At 41.8% G+C, this 26,862-nt stretch overlaps 1 protein-coding gene across 3 annotated transcripts in view; it reads right to left on the bottom strand.

The window, feature by feature from the left end:
• Positions 1 to 3,763: 3,763 nt before the first annotated feature.
• Positions 3,764 to 26,862, bottom strand: part of nfatc2a (nuclear factor of activated T cells 2a) — a 28,378-nt gene continuing 5,279 nt past the window's right edge. For 2 of the 3 annotated variants that reach the window (XM_061058061.1, XM_061058059.1), the window contains exons 4-10: positions 22,785 to 22,987; positions 22,511 to 22,683; positions 19,712 to 19,852; positions 16,613 to 16,668; positions 16,373 to 16,505; positions 14,991 to 15,704; positions 3,764 to 5,774 (exon numbers count right to left, since the gene is read on the bottom strand). In XM_061058061.1, the coding sequence (XP_060914044.1) occupies positions 5,719 to 5,774; positions 14,991 to 15,704; positions 16,373 to 16,505; positions 16,613 to 16,668; positions 19,712 to 19,852; positions 22,511 to 22,683; positions 22,785 to 22,987 (1,476 nt within the window). In that variant the 3' untranslated portion in view covers positions 3,764 to 5,718. The remainder of the gene's footprint in view (positions 5,775 to 14,990; positions 15,705 to 16,372; positions 16,506 to 16,612; positions 16,669 to 19,711; positions 19,853 to 22,510; positions 22,684 to 22,784; positions 22,988 to 26,862) is intronic. The other variant, XM_061058060.1, reaches the window with a different exon arrangement.

Raw genomic sequence — 26,862 nt, 5'->3', positions numbered from 1 at the left:
TCTGCAGGCCGTCAGCAGAACTACAGCTCAGTGTTAGTTTTCACTGTTCTACACTAGTTGTCGCTGTAACACAGATTATAGACGTACAGCATGTACATTCAGTGTTTCCATCACCATCATTAAACCAGTTACATGATTATCTAACTTTTTATTGCCGTTTTCTCTTTTTATTTGTGAGCAATATTTACATTTTTAAAAACTTCCTTACTGCTGTATTTAGACATTTTTACAGTGTCGTTTGAACTCTGTCTTTATTGAACATTAACCTCTTCGTACTTTATTTGGCCTTGAGGTTTGAGTTTATGTTGTTGTGTTGCCATCAGAGTTTCCTCCTTGTTGCACTAAAGCACAATAACTGTTTTTGAAGGTTCTTTAAAAAATAAAAAATAGTTTTCACTATTATTTTCTCCTACAAGTTGATTTATAAAGCTCTGTCAGTCAAGGGGGAAAGGTAGTTTAAGCTATATATTTTAAAATTTCCACTTCACTTCTCTCTCTCTCTCTGTCTGTCTGTCTCTCGCCCCTCTTTTTATATCAGGTATTTATTGAGTTATGTGTCCTGGTGTTGAATTGTTAACTTCATCCTCTGTAACTGTTTTACATAAGTGCGTTTTATTTATTGCATGTTTGAGCTCGTTTAAATATTTTAGCACATTTTAGACTTTTTTCTCTGACACTCTAGAACTTCTTGTCTGAGCTTCTTACAAAACCCAAGTTTGTTGATTTTAGGAGTCTTGTATTTATCTGTCTTCTGGTTCTTATCAAGCGGACTGAGCAGGTAAAACCTGTAAGATTGGACTTTACTTAAGTTTCTCGTCTCTTTGTTTGATGTTTGGGCGATCACAGGAAGTAAGCGTTCTGGTTCTGTTGTTCATATATTAACATTTTAAGAAAGGTTATTAAAAAAAAAAAAAAAGCAGTACAGACAAAGACACTCAGACTTTCTGCACTCACCTTTCCTGAAGTCCCAGCAGGTCGGGGGACAAACAATGGACAAATTGTCACGGGTGTGGAAAATCAGGAACTGGACCCAAGTGCAGAACGAAAAAATAAAAATATTTATTTAAACAAAAACTTACTATCTTGGAAAGTCAAAATGGAATAAAGGTAAGCCACGACGAATCACGACGAATCACTACGACTAACAACTAACATACCACATCCGACATTACTATATACAACACGGGCAAGCGACAATGAACTGACACAGAAGGGAATAGACACAGAGGGTAATCAAACACAGGTGAGACTAATGACACAGGTGAAGACAATGAGGGTCATCAACACAGAGGAAGGAATACAATACAAGAAACACTGAGGACAACTACAAAACTAAATCATGAAACACTAAAGACACACAGAACTCAAGATTCTAACAAAACACAGAGATACACGAGGATTATAAATGACAAAATAAAACAGAAAACACTGAAGACAAAACTAGGAAACATTAACACACAAGGGAAACGAGCAACACTGGGATAAAACGGGAAACTCAAAATACAAAATACAAAACCAAATCATGAAACAAACACCTTAAAGTGGATCAAAGAAGTCTGTAAAGTAGTGAAGGTCATGTGCAATGGAAATAATATTTTGCTTCTCGGATAAAATTAAAAAAAGGCCAACTATCCTGCAGAGCCAAAAGCAAAAACAAAAATAAATAATTATAATGACATAATTACAATGACAGCGTTCATCACTGAATCATTTCCATTATTTGGATTCTGTTTTGATGCAAAGTTGTTCCATGTGCACTCCACCTAACAAGTTCAATAAGAGTGCGTACTTTAGCATTCAGTACCTGAGGTTCAGGAAACTGACTCATGTCTCTTTCTAAAAAACATGCAGAACATTTAGAAGAGTCTACAGAGGGGACAATGTCATCCTTATTCCACACAAACAGCCTCTTGTGCTGTCGCTCTGCCGCTCACCCCAACACCATTTCATGTTTATTTTTTTTTTTACTTTAAACCATGTTAAAACCTGCCACTATGAAAGGATTAAATGTTGGTGTGATACAGACATTCCTGCTTCAGCATTCAGGAATCTGAGTGTGTGGAATATTTCTTTACAATTCTCAGAATGTGGCCGGATCAGCTTCATGCCCTTCGTGTCACTATGAGCTCACTCTTCTTTTCTGAGATAATGAATGAAATGCCAAGCTCATCATGTATTTGGTTTTCTTGTTTGAGTTGACACAGTTTAGTCTGTACACACGGTCCCGGACTCATGACACCATCGGGGGCTCTAAAGGCCGGATGAGTCACCGTGTCATATCTGTCTGAGTGGGGCTCTGTGAGACGCCTCATGCAAAAGAAGCCCACGTGCTGCTTTTTCTTTTTTCTTTTTTTCACCCTCGATGATGTCATAACCAGAGACTTCCTGAACACAAGGTTCATTCACAGAGTCGTTGGACTGAGAACCAAACAAGCCGTCTCCATGGCAACCACAGCCTCCGGGCATGTGAGGGCCCCCTGCTTGTTGTTATTTTGTGTTTGAGGGAGGAAGAAGTTAGTGACCGTGTGTGTGTGTGTCTGCTGCACATGGACAACTGCGTCTATGTCAATAATATAATTTATTGGTTATTTTAATGCCGTGTTAAAACACATACAAACATCCTGGGTCTCTGATGAGTCCGGCTGCTCCTGCTCCAGGTCAGGAGGTTTGATGAGTCACCGTCTACTGTTGGCCCAAGCTAAATCAATTTAGTTTTCCTCTTCTAATAGACAGAAGAGAAACTTAAGAGACAGCTTTGAACTGAGCTTATACACACACTGTTTAATTCCTGAATTAAAATATACAATAAAAAAAAAAGAAACTTTATGAAAGGATGAGAACAAACAGAAAAAATCAGTACAGATTCATCAAAAGCAAATCTAAACAAATAGGTCTTAAGATGCTTTTTTAAAGGAGTCAACAGTTCCCACAAGTCTTAGAGTGTGTCAGCGCTACAACCTGAAAAGTTGAACTTGGTCTTCAGTCTGGTGTGTGGGACTACCAGCAGACCCTGATCGGAAGCCCTAAGGGATCTGCTGGGGGGGTAAGGCCGTAACAGTTCTGTGATGTAGGCCGGTGCTGGTCCATGCAGGGCTTTAAAAGTAATAACAAGAATCTGGAATTGTATTCTAAAACTGATGGGAAGCCAGTGTTAAGAAAACAGAATTGGAGTGATATGTGACCTTTTGGAGGACCTGGTTGATCGTCTGGCTGCAGCATTTTATACTCATTGTAAACAGTTAAGACATGTTTTGTTAAGAAAGGTAAAAAGTGAGTTAAAGTAATCCAAACTGGAAGACATGAAGGCGTCCAATAATCATCTCCATCTGAGCTGTGGTAACAATGGGCTTACGTTTGGCACTGTTTCTCAGCTGATAAAAACAAGAGCAAACTAGACAATTAATATGATGGTCAAAGCACAGAGACTGACCAAAAGAAATGCCTGGATTGTGCAGGACAGGCTTGACAAAGGCCCCAGGGGAGGATATAATGACCTCTATTTTATCAGAGTTTAGTTCTAAGCAATTGTCTGCCATCCAATCTTTCAGTGCCTTGCTTAAGGGCACCTCTGCAGTGCTCAGGAAGTGAACTGGCACCTTTCCAGCTACCAGGAACAATTACCAGACTTGGTCCACACCAGGACTTGAACCAGCAACCCTTTGATTCCCAACCTTAGTCTCTACAACCGAGCTACTGCCGCCCTCATTCATTCATTCAAAAGAGCGACTGCAAAGGAACGATACATAAAACAAGGACACGGACATGATGAATATGGGTATTATTTATTGCTACTTTAATTATAAAAGATAGCAGAGACAGAGACTTCTTAGGGAGGCACAGAGTGAAGTAGACTTTCAAAATAAAACAATACATGACAGCTATCAACACGGAGAATAAAATAAGAATCCCTTTTTCTTTGCAAAAGATGTCTTTGAGATTATCAAATAATAACAAAATGCATGAACACAAATAAAAAACTATTAAGAGAGACTTAAAGCTTCAAAGTAATGTGTCAGAATTCCCTTCAGATGTTTTTATTATTGTGATAAAACAGGTAAAAGATATGATGATGACTATAGCTTTGGTTAGATTATAAACACGAGGGACTGACAGACATCAAATTAAGTCGAGTTTATATCGATGCACAACGGACGAACGTTGTAACACATATTTACAGAGAAGGGGAACATATTTAATAAAGGTTACATTCAAGAAATGTCAAATGCACTTGTGCTGTACTGGCTCAATAAGAATCCATTCTGATGTTCTGTCAAATAGGATCCTTATCAAATATAAAACATTGAGATTCAGTCTTACTTTTTTACTGCTTTTAGGCGTTTTTCTTTTTTCATTTTCAACATCGTTCTATTTACAGTCAAATAACGGCGCTCCAATCCAGCCAGTAAAATATCAATAATATTACAAAATATACTTTTAAATGATGGCGGTCTGTACGAGCACAAACATCTACGTTCCTGCTGTGCAAACAGAATAAGAATAAGAGTTAGTATGCATGAAGCTTCTGCACACGTTATTAACTGTCAGTACTCTGATTGTCATTATGGATGGACTCAAAATTCAACTATACAGAAAAATACACAAAGTATAAGCTTTGGAATATTCTGTAAAATACAGACTATGTTACAATGATCACAATCTGTAGCGATGCTAATATAACATGTGATTTTTCTTGGATTAAAAAACAAGACCGCCTGTAAATTTAAGTGTAGCAAACCTTCAATACATTTTTAAATAATTGCAGATTTAATTAGCGAGTAGAAATCTTCTCAATCTTCTCTTGGAAAGTATCTTTGGCACTATCAGCTGAATAAAATGCAATGCAAATATATATTTCACGAATACAAAAAAACAGTACATTATTCACATGATTGAGATATAAAACGTGATAACATGGACCCCCCTGTTTTAAAAAAAAAAAAAAAAAAAAAAACAGTGCATATTAGGGGGCGTCACAAAAGTTCCTTTGTTTACTGTTAAGGCAGTGTGCGCGTCGCTTCGCTTAGATAAAAACTGCACTTTCAAATGAGATGATCGGCGTGTTAGCTTAGCACAAATATTAAACACAAACACATGGAGCGAGAACGAAATGACAAACTGGTGACCAACTTTAAACCACAAGTCTCACTTTTTCTATTTGGTGACTTTTATTCCATTTAGCTGCTGACTTGCAAAACTCCTATAATTAGACATGAAATCATTTGAAGCTGCTGCATGCTACTTTGATCCACTTGATAGTAAATGTGACTTTATTGCCTGAAGAGTAAAGCTAATATTTTTATTGGGGGTGGATGTTTTTTTTTTTTTTAAATGCATGAGTCCCTTAAAATAAAAGGATTCTTAACTTGATCCAGGAATTGAAATAAAAACATTGAATAAGGCACTTTCTCCTGTCGGTTCTCATGAACCTGCTGGTCTTTTGTTTTTTGACGTTATGGGTCAAATGATTTCTCCTGTTTGCTAAATGAGAGAGTTTTATTGCGGGGGGAAAACAATCCAAAGCAAACACAGCAGCCGGGAGCTGATACTTCTATCTCTGTGGGTAAAGTAAATGAGGAAGAGACGGCCTTATTGTTGGTGGATGTGCGTCACCTCTCTCGAAGGTTAGAGACTGCGTGTGTCCGTCTTTGTGTGTGTCCAATGGGAGGAGGGGGGGGGGGGGGGGGTTGTATGTTGTCATTTCCCTCTGGGTTTCCTCCTCTATGTCTGTCCTCTGGCCTGAACGCCGGTCAGATCCTTTCTTATGATCTCATTCACTGTAAAAGAAAGAAACAGACAGATGTTAGACAGCGGTAGAAGAATCGAAGTCAAGTCACAATAACTTGCAAAAATCACTTTTTGGATTATTTTTTAGAAGATTCCTTAGAGGAATAATGGTCCAAGTAACGTCTCTGTGCAAGGCTTTTTAGAGAAGGCAGATTAAAAAAGCTGCATTTACATTGAATCACCACTAGAGGTAGAGCTATGCATGAGCTCACCAGTGATAACGTTCTGTTTCTAAGATCATCACAATCACCTCAACAAAAGAGGAAGAGGGGGTGAAAGGAAACTTGTGGTGATGTCGTTCTAAATATAGAATCAAAATGTGAAGAGGAAGGCAGAAAACCGGTTTCATAAATTAAAAAATGAAATACAAATTATGATTTTGTGGCTCAAACTTAAGACTGGGAGAAGGCAATTTGTCATCAGTAAAAAAACGTACATACATACAGCCAGCATACAACACAAGTAGGACACTAAGAAGTAAAAAGTCCAATAGCCAATAAATAATTACAAGAGATAAAAAGATGGAAAAAAAGCAACACAATTAGTGTTTTATAAAGCTGATAGCAGCAGGGACAAATGTGTTCCTCAGTCTCTTTGTCCTACATGCCGGTCGGCTGAACCTGCAGCCTCACAGCAGCAACTTAAACTCCTTGGACAAAGGATGACTGTGATCTGCTAGGATTGACTGAAAGTATTTACTCTGAATAAATTAATGTTACGGCAGAGAGGGACGGACCTGCGAATTTGCATAGATAGAAACATTTTAAGTTTTTTTATCTACCGACATGCGTATGAATTTCTGTCTTTTAAGCACTGCTGTAGTGTAACATGAAGAGAAAGTGTAGCTAACTGTGACCGTGTGAGGCTGCCAGCAGGTCATCTGCTCGCCTGTTAAAAATCACAGTCACACTGTGAACAGGTAGCGCTCTAACCAGCAGGAAGGAATGACCGATATGTCGTAACCGCTCTTCATGTAGGCCTCGCCATCTGTGTTGAGCTCTGATGTTTGGACCCTGGAAGCCTACTGTGTGTGCGTGTGTGTGTGCGTGTGTGCGTGTGTGTGTGTGTGTGTGTGTGTGTGTGTGTGTACACTGGCACTTGGAGACATTACAGGCTGGTGCCACTGCTTCCACTTTGCCTCGGGGAACTCATTAAGGGTCGATGAGTAATATAAGTATTTCAAAATGGGCCAAAAAAGCTTTTTGGCCTGTAACTAAGTCATTAGAGAATACTGTGTCTGTGATTTAGTTACCATGGTAACAGGTTACACTGTTAGATTGGGGTTTTTTTTCAACATGCGTGTTAAAAGCTCCATATCAACATTGGGGGGGTTCAGTCAGCAATTTTTTCACACAGATATTAGCTTGCAAAAAAATATATTTTTTGGGGTGCAGATGGCCTAGCGGTTAGGCCGAGTTCCATGTACGGAAGCTTAAGTTTTTCAAGAGGATGGCCCGGGTTCAAGTCCGACCTGTGACTCCTTTCCCCCTGAGTCATTTCCCACTCTCTCTCTCTCTCTCTCCTGTTTCCTACTCTATCCACTGTCCTGCGGAATAAAGGCAAAAAGCCCCAAAATGGTAAATGGACTTGAACTAGCATCATTCTTGTGTTCATGTTAAAAAAGTTAGTAAAAAACTTGTTAAGATATATTTTTAAAGTTTCTTTTTTGTTTATTATATATGATAAGCTCTTTTTCTAGATTCATGAATAAATAACCGCCAAATCTTTTGGGAAAAGAAAGCCGTTTCTGTTTCTCTCGTTTTTCAACCTTCATGCTAAACTGTGCTAAGCTCATTGGTGGTCGGCTGTACCCTCATATTTAATGGACACCACTTTGATTACAACTGTTAATAAGTGAAACTATTCTGCTTTACAATGTCAGGATAAATGAAGGATTCAAAATCTTCAATAAGTCATCACAGTCACAGGCTGCTCGATTCTGTTAGCTTGCACTGATTTCTTGTAGATGTAGAGGAACTCCACACTGTTTGCTCGTGCTTCCTCTTTTTTTTTTATAACCTTTAGTAGAGTCGAACGATGCAATTTATAAAACATGTGGAATTAAATCAGGTACAACCTCCCATTCATAACAATATCAGCACAGCTCATCAGTAAATGACTCAATAACTCTCTCCACAAGTGGAAGTGGACAGACCTTGTATTATTCTATTATTGTATTTTTTCTCCCTTTATTTAACTGATGTACATATGTTTGATTTTTAACTTCTTGTTATTTTGGTCTTGTTGTGACAAAAAAATGTCCCACATGGGGGATCAATAAAGTTTATCTTTATCTTTTTATCTTTAAATAAGTTAAAACAGTAACGGCTACTAGCAGTCAAGAGTTGAAGTTAAAAACAAAGAATCGACTGATAAAAAACATGATTTCAAATGATGAAGTAAAACTGTAAGAAAGTGTTGCATCATCGAAATTAAGCAATCAAAAGAGATTCTCTCCCTGTAACAGACTCATCTTTCTCTCTCTCTCTCTCTCTCTCTCTCTCTCTCTCTCTCTCTCTCTCTCTCTCTCTCTCTGATCGTTTGCAGATGTGAGGGAGAATCAACCCACACAGAACAGCAGCTCAACACTGAGCACATTTTTACAGCCAGAGCAGAATCTGAAGAGAGTCACAAAAACCTGCAGGAGCAGCCAAACTGGGGGCGCTCTGCTGTCGTCACAACGTCAGCGTCCCTGTTTATTTTAGTCTGCAGAGGAATCCCCTCTGACACCTAAATGCCTCAGGAGAAACTTTCATCTCCCCAGCGCTGCCACGGTGGGGTTTTTTTCCCCTGCGTATATAAAATCGAGCTCAGAGGAGCACCACAGCGGGGCACACATACAGAGAGGGGCTTTACTGAAACTAATGAAGGGTTGGCACGGGCCTGCTATTTGAGGCTGGGTATACGGGGAACACTCAGGCTAGTCTGTTCAATAGGTGAGTGTCTGGCTCCGAAGTTCTGCACCAATAAGAAGGACTGTTTACTGACCAACGTTTGGAAGAGAGAGAGAAAGAGAGAGAGAGAGTGTACAGTAGCTGACTCAGTCTCCGCACTAAGCCTGCTGCGAGCTGGACTGTGTGTGTGTGTGTGTTTGTGCGTCTGCAGTCATTTGCATGTTAATATAGTGTTTGTGTTTGTGTGCAGAAGGCTGTGTACAGTGTGTGTTCATGGGGTTTTATATGACTGGGGTGATTCCAGAGAGTGCTGAGTGTAATGAAAGCACCAATCTGAAAAACCAACGAAGAAAAGAGAAAGCAGAGTGAGTGGAGGCTGACCACAACGCTAACCTCAGTGTGTCAGGGCCTAACAGTCGAAAACACCACACCAGAATGTAGATTAAAACAATCATCGATTTATATTGTAGGAGGAGGGCAACATGCAGGGAGCTCCGCTTGTAGGGTTAGTTTTTTTTAAATTAAAGATTTATTTTTGGACTTTTTGTGCCTTTAATGGAGAAACAGGACAGTGGACAGAGCTGGGAATCAGAGAGAGAGAGAGAGAGAGAGAGAGAGAGAGAGAGAGAGAGAGAGAGAGAGAGAGAGAGAGAGAGTACATTTAATTACTTTAATTACATTGATAGTAAATATCCTGAGTTTATTCATCTCTATCTATGTGGGGAGAAAAGTCTGTGTGCAGTACGAGCTGCTAAATATGTTCTTGATCGTCGCATACTAAGACAAAAAACACTGAATGTTTCTTAGAAATACACTGTAAAAATGATTCATATTATTGTTAATGTCTTTAATTTATATTTCTTATGTTTGTATATACTGTATATATTGTAATCATTTGTTGATCAAATGTTTTTCTGTACTGCTTTGGCAACATGGATTGTTGATCTGTCATGCCAATAAAGCTCATTTGAATTGAATTGACTAGGGAATGACATGTGGGAAAGGAGCCACAGGCAAAGTTTTCTAGGCTATTTATGTTCAGAGATAGTTTCAAAAATATTCAGCGCTAATCTGTGTTGGATATCTTGAATATCGTATCATGTTTTGTTGCATCGTATCATATCGTGTTGTACCTAAAATCCCTGTACAAATGGACAGGGAGTTTATGTCAGGGTATCTATTCTTAAAATCTGAAATAAAGATCTGAATTAAACAGTTTAAAGGGATACTTCGTATACTTTGTATCATTAGAAACCTGGTAGTATTTTTCAATGGTCGTGCATCCCGCCCTCATTTTCCCCCTGAGATGGGAAATCTTTGTATTTCTGAGTCTGAAAAGGAGCTTCCAGTGCGGTGCTGTGCATTCTGGGATTTGGTGTCTTTCATCCACATGAGCCAAAAAGACACTTTCTGCCTTTTCTCGGCCAAGAAGGCACCAACTTCAAAATGTATTTCACATTTCTCCTACATGTATGACCCGATGTCAATACAGAGTCATGTTTCAACGGGTGAAGTGTCCCTTTAAGCGTCCTGAAGGAGTCGTCGCCATGTGTTCATCATCACACGGGTTGTAGCACCGTCTAGAATCTAGATACACATTAGCTGTGTATTTGATCAAGCCTTTCTAAATGGGACTGAAGTGAGCTGAGACTAATGCGTGTTCACGGGGCTGTTGCTGTGTGCTTTATCTCTCCTGCCCTGCATGCTCTCTACCTGCTGGAACAATTTCACCTGCTCCACTGCCTCTGGGCTTTATTCCACACCCACTCTGTCACTCGCTGCCTTGTAGGCCCTGCCACTCGCTCTCTTAGTCGTTTTGTTTTTTTGCAAAGTATGCAGCACACACACAGTTAGCTATGCCAAATTCCCCCCTGACCTTTGTGTTGCAAAAGTGGAAAGCAGGTTCCTACAGGTGACATTTCTCAGTTGCGTGATGTAACAAATACAAAAAAGAATAACACAGATCATTCTTCATGCAGACTCTGTTGGGGCCCCAAACAGGATGCATGGGAACTTGTGCGAGGGCTGAGTATAAAAACCCCTCTCTGTGTGGGAGAGCTCAGGAGACAAGTTCTGCTACCAAAATGAAATACCTGCCTCACTTTCATTTGACACTCTTCACTCTAGTTGAGACAATTCAGGCGGTTCAGAGATGACAGTTATCGACCACAGCATTGTGACGATACCAGGATGTGGCTTCACCCCTGTTTTTTTTTTTGTTTTTTTTAAGTGACTAAAACAGATCTCGATGAGTAATGTTGACAATCGCTCTTTGGTTATAGTCCAAAGAATTGTTTGGTGGTCATGATCAGACTTCAACACCCTTGCAGGCGAACTCGGGGGATTTTTTTTTTTTTTTAATCACGCTTATCTTCTCACCTTTTGAAGGTTGGGGAATCCCAATTTTTTTGCATGTGGGCAGGTGGGTTATCACTTGTTAAGAGTGATAAATGAGCATTTTTATGCAAATGTTGTGCAATATGTCTGTGAGCATCTTTGCTTACATGTAGATTTGTATTTGTTTCTATAGATTTTATTCATTGATTCTACTGTAAAGGCAGTGTAAGATCATCATATCTTCATATAGTATTGTGCAGTGTCATTTTGCTTTTAAATATTTTGTTGTTTTTTTTTATCTTCTATTGTACATACTTTGGTTTTACACTCTGTTATTGAGAGTCATGCTTCTCACACACACATGCACAAACAGGACCGGTCAGAGTGGATCTGCTACACACTTGTCCGGTGCCTTGCTCAAGGGCAACTCAGCAGTATTCAGGAGGTTGACCTGGCAACTCCTCAGCAACCAGACCAACTTCCATGTTTTGGTCCGGACTTGAACTGGCTATACTCTCCAACTCCCAACCCAAGTCCCTGACCGAGTTAGTGCCGCGGCCAAAATGAATAAAATCACCTGCTGTTCTTGGGATAAAAGACGGCAAAAGAAGGAAATAACTTGCTAATCCTGCCATTTACTTTTATGAGACTTACAGAGGAGAGTAATGCGCTATTAAAATAAATCAAAAAATCTGAACAAAGATGCAGAGGCCTCTCAGGGGAGCTGATTGGCCGTCACTTTAGGATGATGAGAGGATCAAACAGGGCGGCTCAGTTTTCACCGCGCCTCTGGTTCCTTGTAAATTCACAGCTCACAGCCCTGTTGCTGTTTACTGCGGAGGGAAACCCTGTACGTCTCATCCAAAAAACACGAATTCCATTGCTGGCCTTTTTTTTTTTTTTTTTTTTTTTTTCTTCTTCGCTTCATTTTTTCCACTCAAACACGCACAGCCCCTTCCCTTTTCCTGCGAACTGCCCTCCACCCTCCCCATGCTATCTTACGGAGATCAGGCTGGGTTTTCTGGAGGAGAGCAGCTGCAAATAGGAATTTCTTGTGCCAGATTGGCAGAATCCCGCGGTCGGAAAAAAAGCTAATCCTCTGGTGGGTTCCCCCGCTGAATCGAGGGGCGTAAGGCCAAGGAGAAGCAGCGGCCAACTATAACAAACAAAGAGGCTTTCCCCAGCTCTCCCAGGCAGCCCGTTCCACTGTTTGACAATGGTTGCCATGGAAGTTGTTTTTCACTTCATAACAGTGTCAACATGTCCGGGCGGTTCAGGAGAGTGACACTTTTTTTCTCCCTCCCTCTCTGCCTTTAAAGCGGGAGAGAGAGAGAGGGCTTGTTTCCTGAGGTGTGCCGGGCCAGACGAACCCCAGTGACCAGCACTGAACTCAGGTGGTCTTAATGTTCAATACTCCTTTAAGCTTTTGACACTCTGTGTTTTAAAACCACACATCCCCTGTCGTGTTCATGATTGTGAAGATATACCTGAGCTTTAAAATAACTAAAAAGTCATATTTTCAACCAAACGCTGAGAGACAACAATGTGTGAACTGCACAAATAGTAAAGATTCATGAATTTGGCCGCATTTCTTGTCAATTAGGAACAAGACATTGAGAGTCCAGGACATGTTTTTTGGTTGACGTGGGATCTAAACACTGATCAATGTAATTTCATATTTACAAGAATGGTATCGAAGTTTAAAAATCAGGTATAGGACGAGCCCACGCTTAACATAAAAACAACCTCACTGCCTTGTAGAGTGAGTTTGCCTGGCTCACCCGGCTGACCTAAACTAAATAATAAAGTGGTTATATTGTAAAGCGTCATATAGATTGAAGACCCTTTAACTCCACAGTAAGGAACAGGTTGAGTCTCCTGCCTGCTGCTGGATGTGGCCCCGACATTAATTCAGTCAGAGGCTAATGGGGTTGACAAGCACAAGTATAAACACATGAGTCATAATCCCTGTTATTTCCACCTTTAGTGGAACATGACTGCACCTCCTGCAGGGGATTGTTTTAACAGTGTGAGCGCGTTCGGTTGGCTTTGCACATAGATCAAACCGGTGTGTGTGTGAGTGTGTGTTTAAAGGAGATTGTGGAGATATTGTAAATATCCTTGAATTGTTCTGAGGCAAAGACGTATCTCTGCCGGCGAGTCTTATCATACATCGATTTCTAAGAAAGCAGTAGGTCGTATCCATCACTTGTCTCGCCTGTCGTCTGTCACCTCTTAAAGACCCTTAAGACTGCACGCCAAAAAAAACCTAATTTCATCCCCATCTGGATGTAAACATCTGCTACAAACACATTGTCTTATGTGTTGCAATTCATACAGTGTTTTTCATGTTCAGGTTTCATGTGCAGACTCTCATCATGGGGATGTTTTATTGTGAGTGTTATTATGAGAGCAGAGGCCGACGTGTGTGTGTGTGTGTGTGTGTGGAAAAGACAATAGGTGGAACGGTTTGGTTGGATGGTTAAAGTGATACTACATAAGGTTTAAAGAGCCCATATTCTGTCCTTTTTGGGGTTCGTATATTTAATCTATGTTCCTACTTTTGTACGTTCACAATAACTAAAGGTCGAAAAAAGTGTCTGTTTTCATGTACTGCTCCTCCTTGCTCCCTCTCCGCTCTGAGTCCGTCAGCTGCACTCTGTTGAGCCCACACTGTTAGACCCCACGTGGGCCAAGTCTGCTCTGATTGGTCTGCCGATCCGCTCTGTCGTTATTGGTCAGTTGCTCAGCACGAGTCTCGGAAATTTCAACATGAGCTGCAGGGCCACAACGAGCCAACGGGCTTAGATCAGTGATCTCACACTGACAATGACGTCGGACTGGCACATTTTTATCGAGGGGGGCTAGAACCGAGCGTTACATGCAGCTAATGCTACAGCTAACAGGAGGAGGTAGGAGAAGCCACGTTTCCGCAGACTTTGAATTTTTGCACGTAGATGTGCCTAAACATGCACAGGACACTTGGAAAACACACTAAAGAGCATATAAAACCAGAAAAAGCAGAATATGGGACCTTTAAAGGTTTGAGTTCTTTTTAATTTCTCCATTGTAGAATCTAACTCAACTGTGCAATCTGTCTGTAAACCGCTCAATCATTTTTTTCTCAGTCACTCATGTGTGCCATCCTGATACAAGCTGGATAACCGTCGTCACTGAGCCGAATGTGCAATACTCCGCTGGGGTTATCCCTCGTGTAAAACATGCCAAACAGCAGAAAGTCATAAGAATTGTATGTACAGAGCGCCACAGGAAAGAGTCCTAAAACCCGGAAGTAAGTTAGCATCTGAGTGCCATGGGGTCTAAAAAGTGGTTGCTAACAAGTGGCTAAATGTGACTACAGCGGTTGTCGGGGACATTAAACGTCATCACGCCGGACACAGAGGGCGGGAACTCTCTCACTAGTCTGAGATGTCTCCTGTAGGTTTAATCTTTAGGTTAAGGTGAATATTATGTTAGTAAACTATTTTTTAACTTCGGAGACCGTCTGAATCATCACGCTAGTGACGTCACAATCATCCGACCGTGGTGTAGTTAGCTTGTAGCATAACGTTAGCTTTTTGCTTCTGTCGGCCGCATTAACGCTTCAAACATCATAAAAATGGCGTTCATCTGTGAAGATTATCCTGCTGAACAAAACGCCTACGCTTCAGAAACGTGCGTTTGCCACAGAGCTTATTTTCTGCAACGATCCAAAATCCAATTCCAAAAATCCCATAGGCGAAATCTCGTTAGACCCCCATGGCGATGCTACTTCAGGGTTGGCCTACAAAAATATGTCATATGGTTTGTTCTCTATAGCTAAAATGTCCTCTTCAATACTCAGCGTTAGGAAGAGGATTATGGAGAGTGATTATTTCTGTGTCATCACACATTCCAGGTTTTTCTAACATTGTGAAATCCTACAAGACACAGTCAGGCAAATAACTCAAGCAGAGTATAAAAGCATGAACTTACACTCACCATCATCTAGGTAGGCCTGGTCCAAGTTCTCCTCCTTCACCGTCACCCTCCTCTGCCCGTCTCCTCCCGCCTCCATCTCCCCGGCGCCAGGCGGACCTCGGCCTTTCTGCGGCCCCTTCTGAGCGAACGTCGTCTGCTGCTGCTGGATCACGGTGGGATAGTGCTGAGCGTTGGGCGCCGCCGCCTGAGCCTGGGGGGATGTGGGCGAGTGGGCGGCGGCTGCCTGCGGGGAGTAGCCATCGCAGAAGATGATCTGCTGGCTGTCGGGCTCCGGAGGAGGGAGAGAGTGAGCGTCTCCCGCTCGGAGAAGGTGGTGATTGGTCGGGGAGAACTGGATGATGGACGGGTGCTGGCCTGCGCCGATGGGACCGACGGGCTGGGCAGGAGAGCCCGTGTGGACGAGGACAGACCGGTGTGCGTCGGGCATCATCCCTCCAGGCTGCTGGTAGTGGCCCGGGCTGCCACTCAGACTCTTCCCCCCGCGGGAGTACACGATGGCCGGGCTCTGCTGCTGGAAACGAGCGTCTTGGTTTGGGAGGCTGGAGCTGAGGCGCTGGCAGGACGCCATGCTGGAGATCAGGCCGTCTGGATGCAGGGCGCTGCGAGGGTTATGGTAGTAGGAGTGAGGGGATAGACCCAAGATCTGAGGCATGTTGAAACCCATGTGGTCCTCATACTCGTCTAAAGGCTCCGTCTTTATGGATGGAGCTGTGAGGGAGTCAGAAAGAAATGAATGAATATTATGAGGAAGTAGTGTAGAGTTATTAAAAAAGTCAAAGATCTAACTTTTTAGTTTGGTTTTATTTTTTCAGATGTAACCTCATTTATTAATTTTACATTTCATCAGTTTCATCAGTTCCTTTATTTAAAGGTCACATATTCTCCTCCTTTTCAAAAAGTTTAAATAAATCTCAGAGCTCCTCAAAACATGTGTGTGAAGTTTCTTGTTCTAAATCCACTCTGATCCTGTATTTGATCATGTCTATAAACTCCTCTATTTCAGCCCTGCTCCGAACAGGCTGTTTCTGTGTCTGTACCTTTAAATATGCAAATGAGCTGTGTCTGACCACGACCCCTCTCTGGAAGGGAATTTCTTGCATCATACTGTATTGTTTAAGGTGAGAAGGCTGATTTAGAGGGCCGAACAAACACTTAGCTGTGGGAGTGTCACCCACCTGGGGGAGGGGCTACTGCCCTTTGTGATGTCATGAAGGGAAAATCTCCAAACGGCCTGCACTTTTCATGTAATGCACCATGTGTCACATTGTTGTTTTATGAAAAGTCTGATTGATTGTTAAATCCTTTACCAAACCATGATATCTCACTTTATTTGAATACCATAGCACGATATGAGAAAGGCTGAGCTGCCGTCTTACATGCCAGCGGCGTGAAGGTGAAGTGTTGCGGCTGGCTGCGCTTCCTCTTGCCGTTAATGACGTAAAAATTCACTTTGACGGGATGACAGGCGGACGTGTCTCTGTAGGACGGCACCTCCACGAACAGCATACTCTGCAAGACAAGACAGGGTACGTTATCAGTCAGGTCTTTTTTGTTTCAATTCAACCTTTTAGACCACAAGATCTGACATATTTCACAGAGCGGTGTAAAAGACGTACCGGCTGACTCTTATCTTTGTCCACTGTGGCTTCCATCTCCCAGATTTGCTGCCCATCTATAGAAAAGGAAAAGAGGCAAAGTGAGAACCAAAATGTTGAACAATCTGGTGATTTTCTGAGCTGTAAAGTTAAGTAAAGTAAATTGTTTCAAGATGTCCTGCACAGCGGTGCAACTCTGCAAGTCTCTAGTTTGCAAAGAGTGGAAAATGCTGAATCTTAACTAAATGTAGAAATTCCCTTTGTGATGGGAAACATCCAGCACAGAAGAAAACACCTTAAGAATTCTATTAAAACCACAAAACACTGATTTCCTGTTATCTTGTCTCGACAGCCTTTTTTTGATTTTTTCTTTTAATGTTTGCAAAGCACTCTTTTGTTTATATATTGGAATGGTGTTGTTTCAGGGAGATTTGCAGCTACCTTGACAGATTCCTAGGAACATGATATTGATATTATCACTTCTAAAACAGCGTCATGTTACACAACCAAGCACACCTGAAGGTTAACATCACCTGCAGGTTTGTCCAAACCAGATCTACACTGCAAAAATGCAAATCTTAAAAAGTGTATTGGTCTAATTTCTTATTTCACTTAATATAAGCCCAGATAAAAATGTTATTTCAATAAATTACTTACTAAAAAAAAGGCCTGAATTGCTTGTTTTAGTAAAAATAACTGACAATGCAGCAAGCGAATGAACTTGTTAAGCTTCTTGAAATAAGATAAAAACCTAATTTCAAGAAACTTAACAAGAATTTCACTTCTAGGTGTAATGATACATTTTTGACTAGAAATTAAACAAATACATTTGAAAGGGTTTCAGTTGGGTTTTTTATATTTATTTTTTGTGCCTTTATTTGAGAGAGAGGATAGAGTCAGAAATCAGGGAGAGAGAGAGAGTGAGGAATGACATGCAGGAAAGGAGCCACAGGTCAGATTCAAACCCCAGGCTGCCCTTTTGGAGGACTACAAACTCCATACTGGGGGCGCCTGCACTAACCACTACACTGCTGGGGCCCGTGGATTTGAGTTTTTTGCAGTGTACACTCATCCATAAATCAGAATGACACACTTTGCCTCCTCAGAAATCCAGCATTAGCAGATGAGACGCGATGAGAGCTGCGAGTGTTTTCAGCTGCTCCCGCTCTACAACGCTTATGGTTTCTGTTACATCACACTTCATCAGATCACATTCAAGCTGTCATCCAGGTGAAAAAGTAGTAAATGTAAACTCCATGTGCCCCGACACATGATCCAACATGAGTGTGTGTTGTGCTGCAGAGCTTGGACGTTACTGTAGGTGGGAAACCCTCTGTCAAGTTGCTAAATTACAAACACATGGCTGAAATGAGTCAGCAGCAGGAAAGGGGGCTTCCACTCATGTTGCCAGACGTTCTTCTTTTTTTTTCTTTAACTTTTGTTTTTTATGATCAACTCCCTCCAACGTCTTACAAAACGTGATGACTACTGCTTTCTTGGCTCCGAGCGTTTGTTTGCAGGGATACCCCGACTCTTGTTCTCCCTCAGGGGATTATTGTGTAACAACGTGGAAAACAGAGGGAGGAATAAACGACGAGAAAAAGCCAGTGCAGGCTTGACTTGGCCAGGGGGGGGGGGGGGGGGAGAAAGCTTTTCCTTTCCTCTGTTACAGCCCTCCCTGTCCAAAAGGAGCTGCAGCCAGACGCTGAGCTGTCCCTGGATCAGAAGGATTTCACAGCTGCACTGCTCCAGAACTCTGTGTCACACAGAAACTCAAAAAACCATGGCAATCCCGCCTCGTTAGATTTATTTTTCCCATCTCCGTCTTACTATCCATTACTGTGGTGTGTGTCGTAACACAGCGGCAGGGAACCCCAAAGCAGAAAAAAAAAAACAGAGGAAAGAAGCCGGGGTATGCGGGTCCAAGTCTTAGTGCAGTCAGTGCCTGAACTTTAAAAGCCAACAACTCCTCTCTCTCTCTCTATCTCTCTCTCTCAGACAGAAGTGGAGTCAGTGAGTCACAATATCAGACAAGCATTTTAACATCAGCGTCCACACGGCCGAGCCTCGGAGCAGCCAGAGGTAAACACAAGTGTCCGTGATTAACGGCAGGTGATAAACACACACCTACCTTTAATAGTCTCCCTGTCACTCATCCCAAACAAATCTCATTAAAACTGTGTTACAAGAGGCGACACATCCCAGAGCGGAACATACACACTGATAAACAAACAGAAGTGAAGTTTTAGATATATGACTTGTGTAAATCAGTGGACTTCTTGTGATGAGAGATACAACAGAAAACTCAAAGCACTTGGTCTTTTTCGATTCTCTGATTTTTTGGAAATTTTCAAAATCCAAAACAAAAAACGGCAACCAGAATTTACATTTTTAGACGCTTCAAATCCATTATTACCCCTTTACCTTTTTCTGAAGATTATTTCCTTTTTAATATTGAACAAAAAGCTGACAATGAAGCTTTCTTACATCTCATCATTAAAGTTCCCTGTCAGCAGGAGCAGTGCTGTTTTTAAAGCTCCTTTCCATTTTTGATTTTGGTCCTTTGCTTACAAAACACCAAGTCAAATTCTTTGCATGTGTAAATGTACATGGCAATAAAAAACTGATTCTGATTCAGTTAAAAAAAATGTTTTGCACTGCCAGGAATGGGCATGAACAGAAACTGTTTCGTTCAATCTCAAAGTGTAAATAAGAGGCTCTATGTGACACGCAGAGCAAAAACGTACACAACAAAAAGACTCATCCGAGTGGGTGTTACGACATCATGGAAGTCAGCAAGGACGAAAAGGGCAAAAGGAAGTGAAGCCGCGATGTTATCATGTGGATCATGCAAATAACCCGACTGTGTACAATGACGGTGTTGACATGAACGTTACCAACATGCATCACAGGCATGGCTGTTGCTTCTGAGTTATTCTGTATCACATGTGCTTTGGCCTCTCTGTGACACTGTGTTGTGTAAAAGCAGAAAGAAACAGACGCACACAGATTTCAAAGATTCAGTGGTGGGTTTGGTTTCTGAGGCCCTGTAAGGTTTGCTCCCGCTCACAGATTGCGAGTGACACTATGGGATGGGATGATTTGACGTTGCATACTCACCCTGGGTTTTCTCCAGAAAAATGACCTTGGAATCGGAGCTGAAGTTCTGCCCGGTCAGGATCATCTGCTGGCCTCCCAGGACGGAGCAGCTGTCCATGTCCTGCTTCTCCACCATGGGAAGCTCGTGTGCTGAACGCTGGGCTGCAGGGACACACAAAGGGGCTGTGTTTTACATTCACTGTCTTTTTTTTCTGTCCCGTTTTCTTAGACTTGCATGAGCAGACATGTTGCACAAAAGAAAACAATAACCAGCAGCAGGAAAGAAATGATAATCAAGTTTCAGACTCCTCTAATGTGATATCAAATGTCTGTTTCAACTCATAGTCAAAGTTAATGAATTTGAAGTTACACTAAACCAAACATTAGAAGACGTCATCTCCCGGCTGGACTTTTTTTTTTTTTTTCATAAACTACAGCGAGAAAAATATGCAGCCTGCAACTTCTCACTAATGCACGACTACCTGTTACCAAGAAGTGACTGTGTTTCGCAATAAAGAGGTAACGCTGAGTCATTCAATGACCTCAGCCCCCGCTCTCAGTTTGAATAAGCATTATTATAAATTTGTCAAATCACAAACGGAGTACGGTAACAGGCAAGTTTGCATCTGGGTTCATGCAGTGCAGTGCAGAAAAGAGGAAAAAATAAGAGGAACAAGTCTGATGGGTTCATCCCAGTGTACAAAGATGACAAAACTGCCAGGCCTATGTTTTCACAAATGAAGATAAACTGATCCACATCACATCCAAACTCTTTCCCTTTGATGCAATATAAGAATAAGATATAAGATGATCGCTCAGAGGGCGACTGTTTAGCCCCGCTGGAAGAGCAAACACAGCATTTACAGAGGCTACAGTCCTCCATGCATCCATAGGCTGCAGGTTCCACTTTCATCCTGCGCCCCTTAATAAGTGATTATTCCACTCGCCCCCATACAGTGGAGATTCTGGAGTCTGTCGGGGCCCGGAGGCAAAAAATGTACAGGGGGCCGCTCCAAACAGCGTTCGTCCCCATTATGTCATAAATAATCTGACATTAACACTTTTTTTTTTTTTGTGGAAGATATGTTATAAAAGTGTCTATCCACCATATTTGTGGCTAGACGAGCATGATTCAGTCATTTAGTATTATCCGAGTGAGTGCTGCTAGATGGGGCCACTTAAGGGGGTTTCCTACTGTCATTGCAAACTTTGCACATTTTAAGCCACTGCTGGGACCCCAAGCAGTTTCCTGCCCTGCCTGTTGACGAGCTGCGCCTCTGCCCTCATATTGCCTGTGATTCTTCTGCTGTCCTGTTTATTAAAGGCCGACAGGTCAGAAAACAAACAAAAGAAATATTCACTCAGTTCAACAGACTGACTGTAAACAAAGTGAACTAATCATTTTACCAAGAAACTAAAGTCTGAGCATGCTCTGATGGACAATCTAAGAGTTGACATTCCTGAATCAATAGATTTATTTTTTGGTTTTTTTTTCTCATGCCCATATCTTTAGAGTCAGACCTGAAACCGGGCCACCCGCTCCAGAGGACTTAAGCCTCTGTACATGGGGGTGAGCACAGACCACTAGGCCACTGGCACCAGCGACAGGCAGAGATCCAAACCAGAACAAAAACAAATCAATCAAAGCATTGTTTTCTGCCTTAAACGCTTTCATATCAGCATTTATCAGAGAAACTTGAATACCTACATTTATATATATATATTCATATTTCTGTTAAAGGCCTAATAATATGGTCGTTCAGCTCCACTGAGTGCAAATATTGAATATTTAATGCAGAAACAAACTGATTCAGAATTTTATGTGATACTCAGAATTATTTTTAAAAAAAAGCTTATTAAGAGGCAAATGTCACCTGACACATTCGTGCTACGTGTTGTTTCCTCGTCTCTTAGTTTTCACCCGTTAGTTCAGCTGAAACTCCACGCTCACTGATGCGAGCTGAGGCGTCGACAAACACCCCCGCGACCTTTGAACAGGTTTTTTTTGTGTCGCACGACTACAGAAGCCTCAGGCAGACGACACCCATCAGGGGGGCCCAGACCTCCTCAAACACACCGTCACTGACACATCGCTCATATCGGCCTGACAGACTGTAACTCATGGTGTCATTGTAAACGACGCTCGCTGACAGCGTTTGTTCCCTGAAAGTTCATCTTGCGACACACAGGAACTAAATGAGTCCAGTCTGTAATCAGAAAACAGAACGGGGGAACAACACTTATAAATTAATATTTTAATCTGCGTCACGACTTTTATAATGACAGGAGTAAACTGTGTCATAACGGAGATGACGTCTCGACCAGGGTGTTGGTCAAAGCTGAATAAGGGCCCTGTTGTTTGTCTTTTGATTACACCAGGTGCTTTAATAACACAGTGTACACATGTACTGATGTACCCAAACACAGATTTTACTACTGTGCACATACAAACAGGTACACACACACACACACACACACACACACACACACACACACACACACACACACACACACACACACAGAAACATGCAGCGCCCACCTACTGGATGAACGCCGCCGGGGCTGCATAAAGGTGTCTTTGTGCACAGGACTCTGGACTATCAGCTTGGCTCCACCACGCTCATTTGAATGTGGGTTCCCTTTTTTTTTTTTTTTTTTTTATGATGTTTATTCGGTGTAAAGTTTGACCTCAACAGGAAGCAGCACATGTGGGGTGTAAAAAAAACACACCCAGCACTGCTTTTCCATTTTTTTTGAAGGAGGTAAAACAGCACAAGAAGCTTATCTTACTGTGGAACTGATTTATGTGTAGCTGCTTACAGCACTCGATGGGATGCGAGGCCACTTGTATAGAGACGTGCTGTCCGCCGGGCTGAGGTATGTGCACGCGGAACACGAGGCGGACGCGCGTGTTCTTCCGCCCGACGTCCGTCTCGCCCTTCCTCAGCTCGATGTCGGCGTTCCTCAGCTTCAGGATCCCGGCGCAGTCGATTCTGCGTTGGAGCAATACATATGTAAATGAAAACAATGAAGTGGGGAGTTTTTTTAAAAATGATTCAAAGATTTCACCACACGCAGTCTGTCGTATTCTCACATTGCTTTCATGTTGTTCTTCGGCTCCAGGGGGATCTCGAGGACTTTGGTGCCGTGGATGATCTTCTCGTAGCTGGTTGTCGTGACCGTCTTGCCGGTGATGCGGTGGACTTGGTAAAAGGCGTGCGGCTTGAGGATGCGCTCGTCAGCTGTGCCGATGAAGATCTGCAGGCCGAGTGGCTCCTTGCCTCTGTAGCCATGTAACTGCATCACAAAGAAAAAGAAACAACAGAGTTACTTTAAAGCGATGAAAAGGAAATGAGTCACTGAGTCACTCCAAAACAGCCCGGTTTGTCCTAACTCTGCATTTCCAGATGTTGTCCACCCCCCAAATCACTGTCAGAGCCACATGTAGAAAACATGAGTCCTATCTTTGAAACCTTGAAACCAACAAAGAAAGATCCCCTCCCAGAGACAAGTACCGGCTTCTGCAAAACAGTATGAAGGATTCAGGAGGGTGACTTTCACAAACAGGAGTGTAAAAATATGAATAGTCTTTAAATGAGCATTAAATGATGTGTGCCATACTGAAAGTGTTCTCTGAAACGCTGCATCAACTTTTTAAAGGTAAAAGTTGACATGGACGGGGCGCTGGTGGCGCAGTGGTTAGATCGCGCGCCCCATGTGCAGAGGCTGTAGTCCTCAAAGCGGGCGGCCCAGGTTCAAATCCAACCTGTGGCTCCTTTCCCGCATGTCATCCCCTACTCTCTCTCTCCCTGATTTCCGACTCTATCCACTGTCCTGTCTCTCTAATAAAGGCACAAAATGCCCCCAAAAAAAATAAAACCTAAAAATAAAAAATAAAAATAAAAAGTTGACATGGACAAAAAGGATTTTCCCCTCAGGTAAAATATGAATTCCTTAACTCAGTTTGCACAGAACTAGTGTGATGTTGGATGTAGAGCCCGACCGATGATATCGTCCGATATCAGCAAATCCAGTGAGTATCAGTATCGGCTACTTTTGTTGCAGATATCCACTGATAGTACTAGATTTAATCACAAATCAAAAAGCATTTCATTTGAGTGTCATTGTCTTAAACTTCTCTCCAGAGGGATAAGCAGTGATGCACATACATGCACAGTTACTTTCTACTTGAGTGACCACCTTGTCTTCATTATTTATCTTTTCAACAAGTTTTTATCTATATGAGAGATGAATGCAAGAAATGTGTATATCTATATATCTATCTCTACAGATAGAAGATAGATCTAAGAAAGATATAGAACAATATATAGGTATCAGATTTTTTTCTCTCATTATAATCAATATCTTATTTGACCCAGACCCACCCCTAGTTGGATGTAACCCTCCTTCTCTGATTGCATTTAAAATTCAGATTTGTTGCATAAATTTAGCTCCTTTTACTCTGATTTTTTTAGAGTCAAAAGACTGCTTTGAGTTATAGCCCCTGTACCCTGATACCTTTATACAGCCAGTTTCTTGCCAGTATGCAGCGCTCTCTTACATTAGACCTAATTGAGTGTTGTGTCCCAGAAATGAGAAGGTGAAGCAGAGACAGACAAAGAGGCGGAAAGACAGAGATGTTACTCTAAACCTGACAGTGCCTCCTGAGGAAACCTGCAAAAAACCACAGGGCACCAGCTTGCATCTGAATGCTGCCTTTTGTGCAAACACAGACGTGTCTAACCTTTATCCTAGAATAGCACCATGGAGTTGTAGCAGAGTGAACAAAAAAAAAAAAACCCAACCACAACAGGGAGCTTTTCAGTGTCTCCTTTTTTTTCTTCTAAAAATGCCACAGGAGAACGTTTCAATGCAGTGCTGTATTTCTTATAATCTTTTTTTTAGGAAAACTCCACACATCATGTTCATCAATAACATTTTAGAAAAGATGATCTCAGATGGTGAATGTGAGCAGAACTACGGCCGCATGAATGAATGCTGGCCGATGTTGAGGTAACTGACAGAGTGAAACAGAGGGAGCTGACTGCAAACACTCAGCAGGCCATGTGAGCGCTCGACTGGTTGTCATGGCAGTTGCAGGAGCAGTGAGTCATGACAAGAGAGCGGCGTTGGAAAAGTGGAGGGTTCGAGGCTCAGGAGAGAGAGAGAGAAGGAAAGAGAGAGATGGGAAAGAGGAAAAACAGAGTGAAAAAGGAGGAGAAGAGGAAGGGAGAGAGACGAGGTGAAGGAGTGCAGCCGTGTCTAGCCAGGCCTGACCATCTGATTGGACGGGCAAACCAGGCAGAACTGACCTCAGGGTGAGGCTTTTGGAAAAGACGCGAGAGAAGCTTTATTTCCAACAAGTCGCTTCTATCACCAACAAAAAACAGCTTTGAAATGTTGCCACAGTAACACAGAGAAGGGGAAGTTGAAACTATTCTTGGCAGTCGAGCCGGCTGAATGTGTGTCACAGCTCGCTTCAGCATGCTGTGTTCAGATTCAGAGATGAGACTAAGCTTTGTTAAAATTCTGAACAATTCAGTACTAAATGTGTTTCTAAATGACATGATACCAATTTTTCATCAATGATTGAGGGGCGCCGGTAGCCTAGTGGTTAAAGTCCTCCAAGTGGGCGGCCCAGGTTCAAATCCAACCTGTGGCTCACTTCCCCAATGTCACTCCCTCCTCTCCAACGCTATACAATGTCCTGTCTCGACAATAAAGGCATAAAATAGCCAAAAATACTCCTTTTTAAAAAAAAAATGTTTATGATCGATCGTATAATAATAATAATAATAATAATAATAATAATAATCTTTATCGATAGAGCACGTTTCAAAAACAAGTTACAAAGTGCTTTACAAGGACAGCATATATAAAAACAGGCAGGTCATAGAATAATAAACAAGGCAGGATTAAGGAATAAAAATCACTTTTAGATATAAAATCCCCTTTTAAAAGAACTGTAAAATACATACAACTCTTTTAAAGGAAGTCTAAAAAGTGAAAATAGTAACAATCTAAAATCAATAAAAATCAGGAAAGGCTCGTAAAAAGAGTTTCTTAAGAAGGGACTTAAAAGAGTCTTAATCTCAAGATCGTAAATTATATCTTAAAGCCAAAGTTTCTGCAAGAGAAAGAGTTAGTGTCAGGTCAGCAAATTACATTTCTTAAGTCACTTTGGTCTCTCAATATGATGCAAGACTTTTTTTTTTAATCTCTCTTTTTTAACAGCGAGCAAAAGACAAAAGACGCTGTCTGAATTGCACAATACATTGGTCGTGTTGAAATTTGGACAGTGTGCTGCCAAATGTTGGTAATTAAAAAAAACAGAAAGTGTAAAGACATTACTTTGTACGAGGGGATTTAGACTTCTGTTTTTTGTTGCCATGGTAATCGAAACAGGCTGTAGATATTGTTGTATTTTGATTATGAAAGTTTAAAGTTCTGGTTTTGTGACAACCCGAGTTGTGACTGTAAGAGGAAGAAGAAAAAAAAAACGTGCTGTTTCCTCGTCCATAATTATCTTGACCACATGTCTAGAAAGGCAGAGTGTTTCAACACGTCAGATCAGTAAGAGGAAGTTAAAGACAACATGAACACAGATCTGTTTGTGTGGTTAAAACCAGGAGGGGTGAGGGTGAGGGCGCACAACAACGATCCGAGTTCAATTCTGAGGCTATGGGGCGGTTACAGTGTGTGTGGGGTTAAGACCTGCTTTCGCTGTTATGATGAGTGAGAAATAATAAAGCTGCTATGAGAGTTTAAACACACACAGGGACATTTTAATACAGCAGACCCCGGGGGATTAACACCAGGTTGCATTTGGTGCATAATGAGCAGGAAACATTACACACAAGGGCCTCCCATCAGGGCGGGCCCCTCAGGCTGATTGAAATAGACAAAGCTGACAAAAATGCCGTCAATTATTGCTTATTCAGCACTTTAAAAAGCAGCTTTATTCATATCAGTCTTCTGATTTTAAAGCTCCAGTGAGGAACTTTCTGGTTTGTGTTGATTTTGGCGCCCCCTGTGGACAAAGCAGTAACTTACATATCTGCTGATGTAATGTATCGCTTATCAAGAAACTCTGCCTTTGCATAGTGTTAAAAAACTGCAGCATGCAGTCTGTCACTTCATCTGACACATACACCCCCCGCCCCCCCACCCAC

Source organism: Labrus mixtus, chromosome 15 (assembly GCF_963584025.1).
Source record: "Labrus mixtus chromosome 15, fLabMix1.1, whole genome shotgun sequence".
NCBI lineage: Eukaryota > Metazoa > Chordata > Actinopteri > Labriformes > Labridae > Labrus > Labrus mixtus.
The sequence above is the reverse complement of the archived record's forward strand: the minus strand, read 5'-3'. Positions and strand labels throughout refer to the sequence as shown.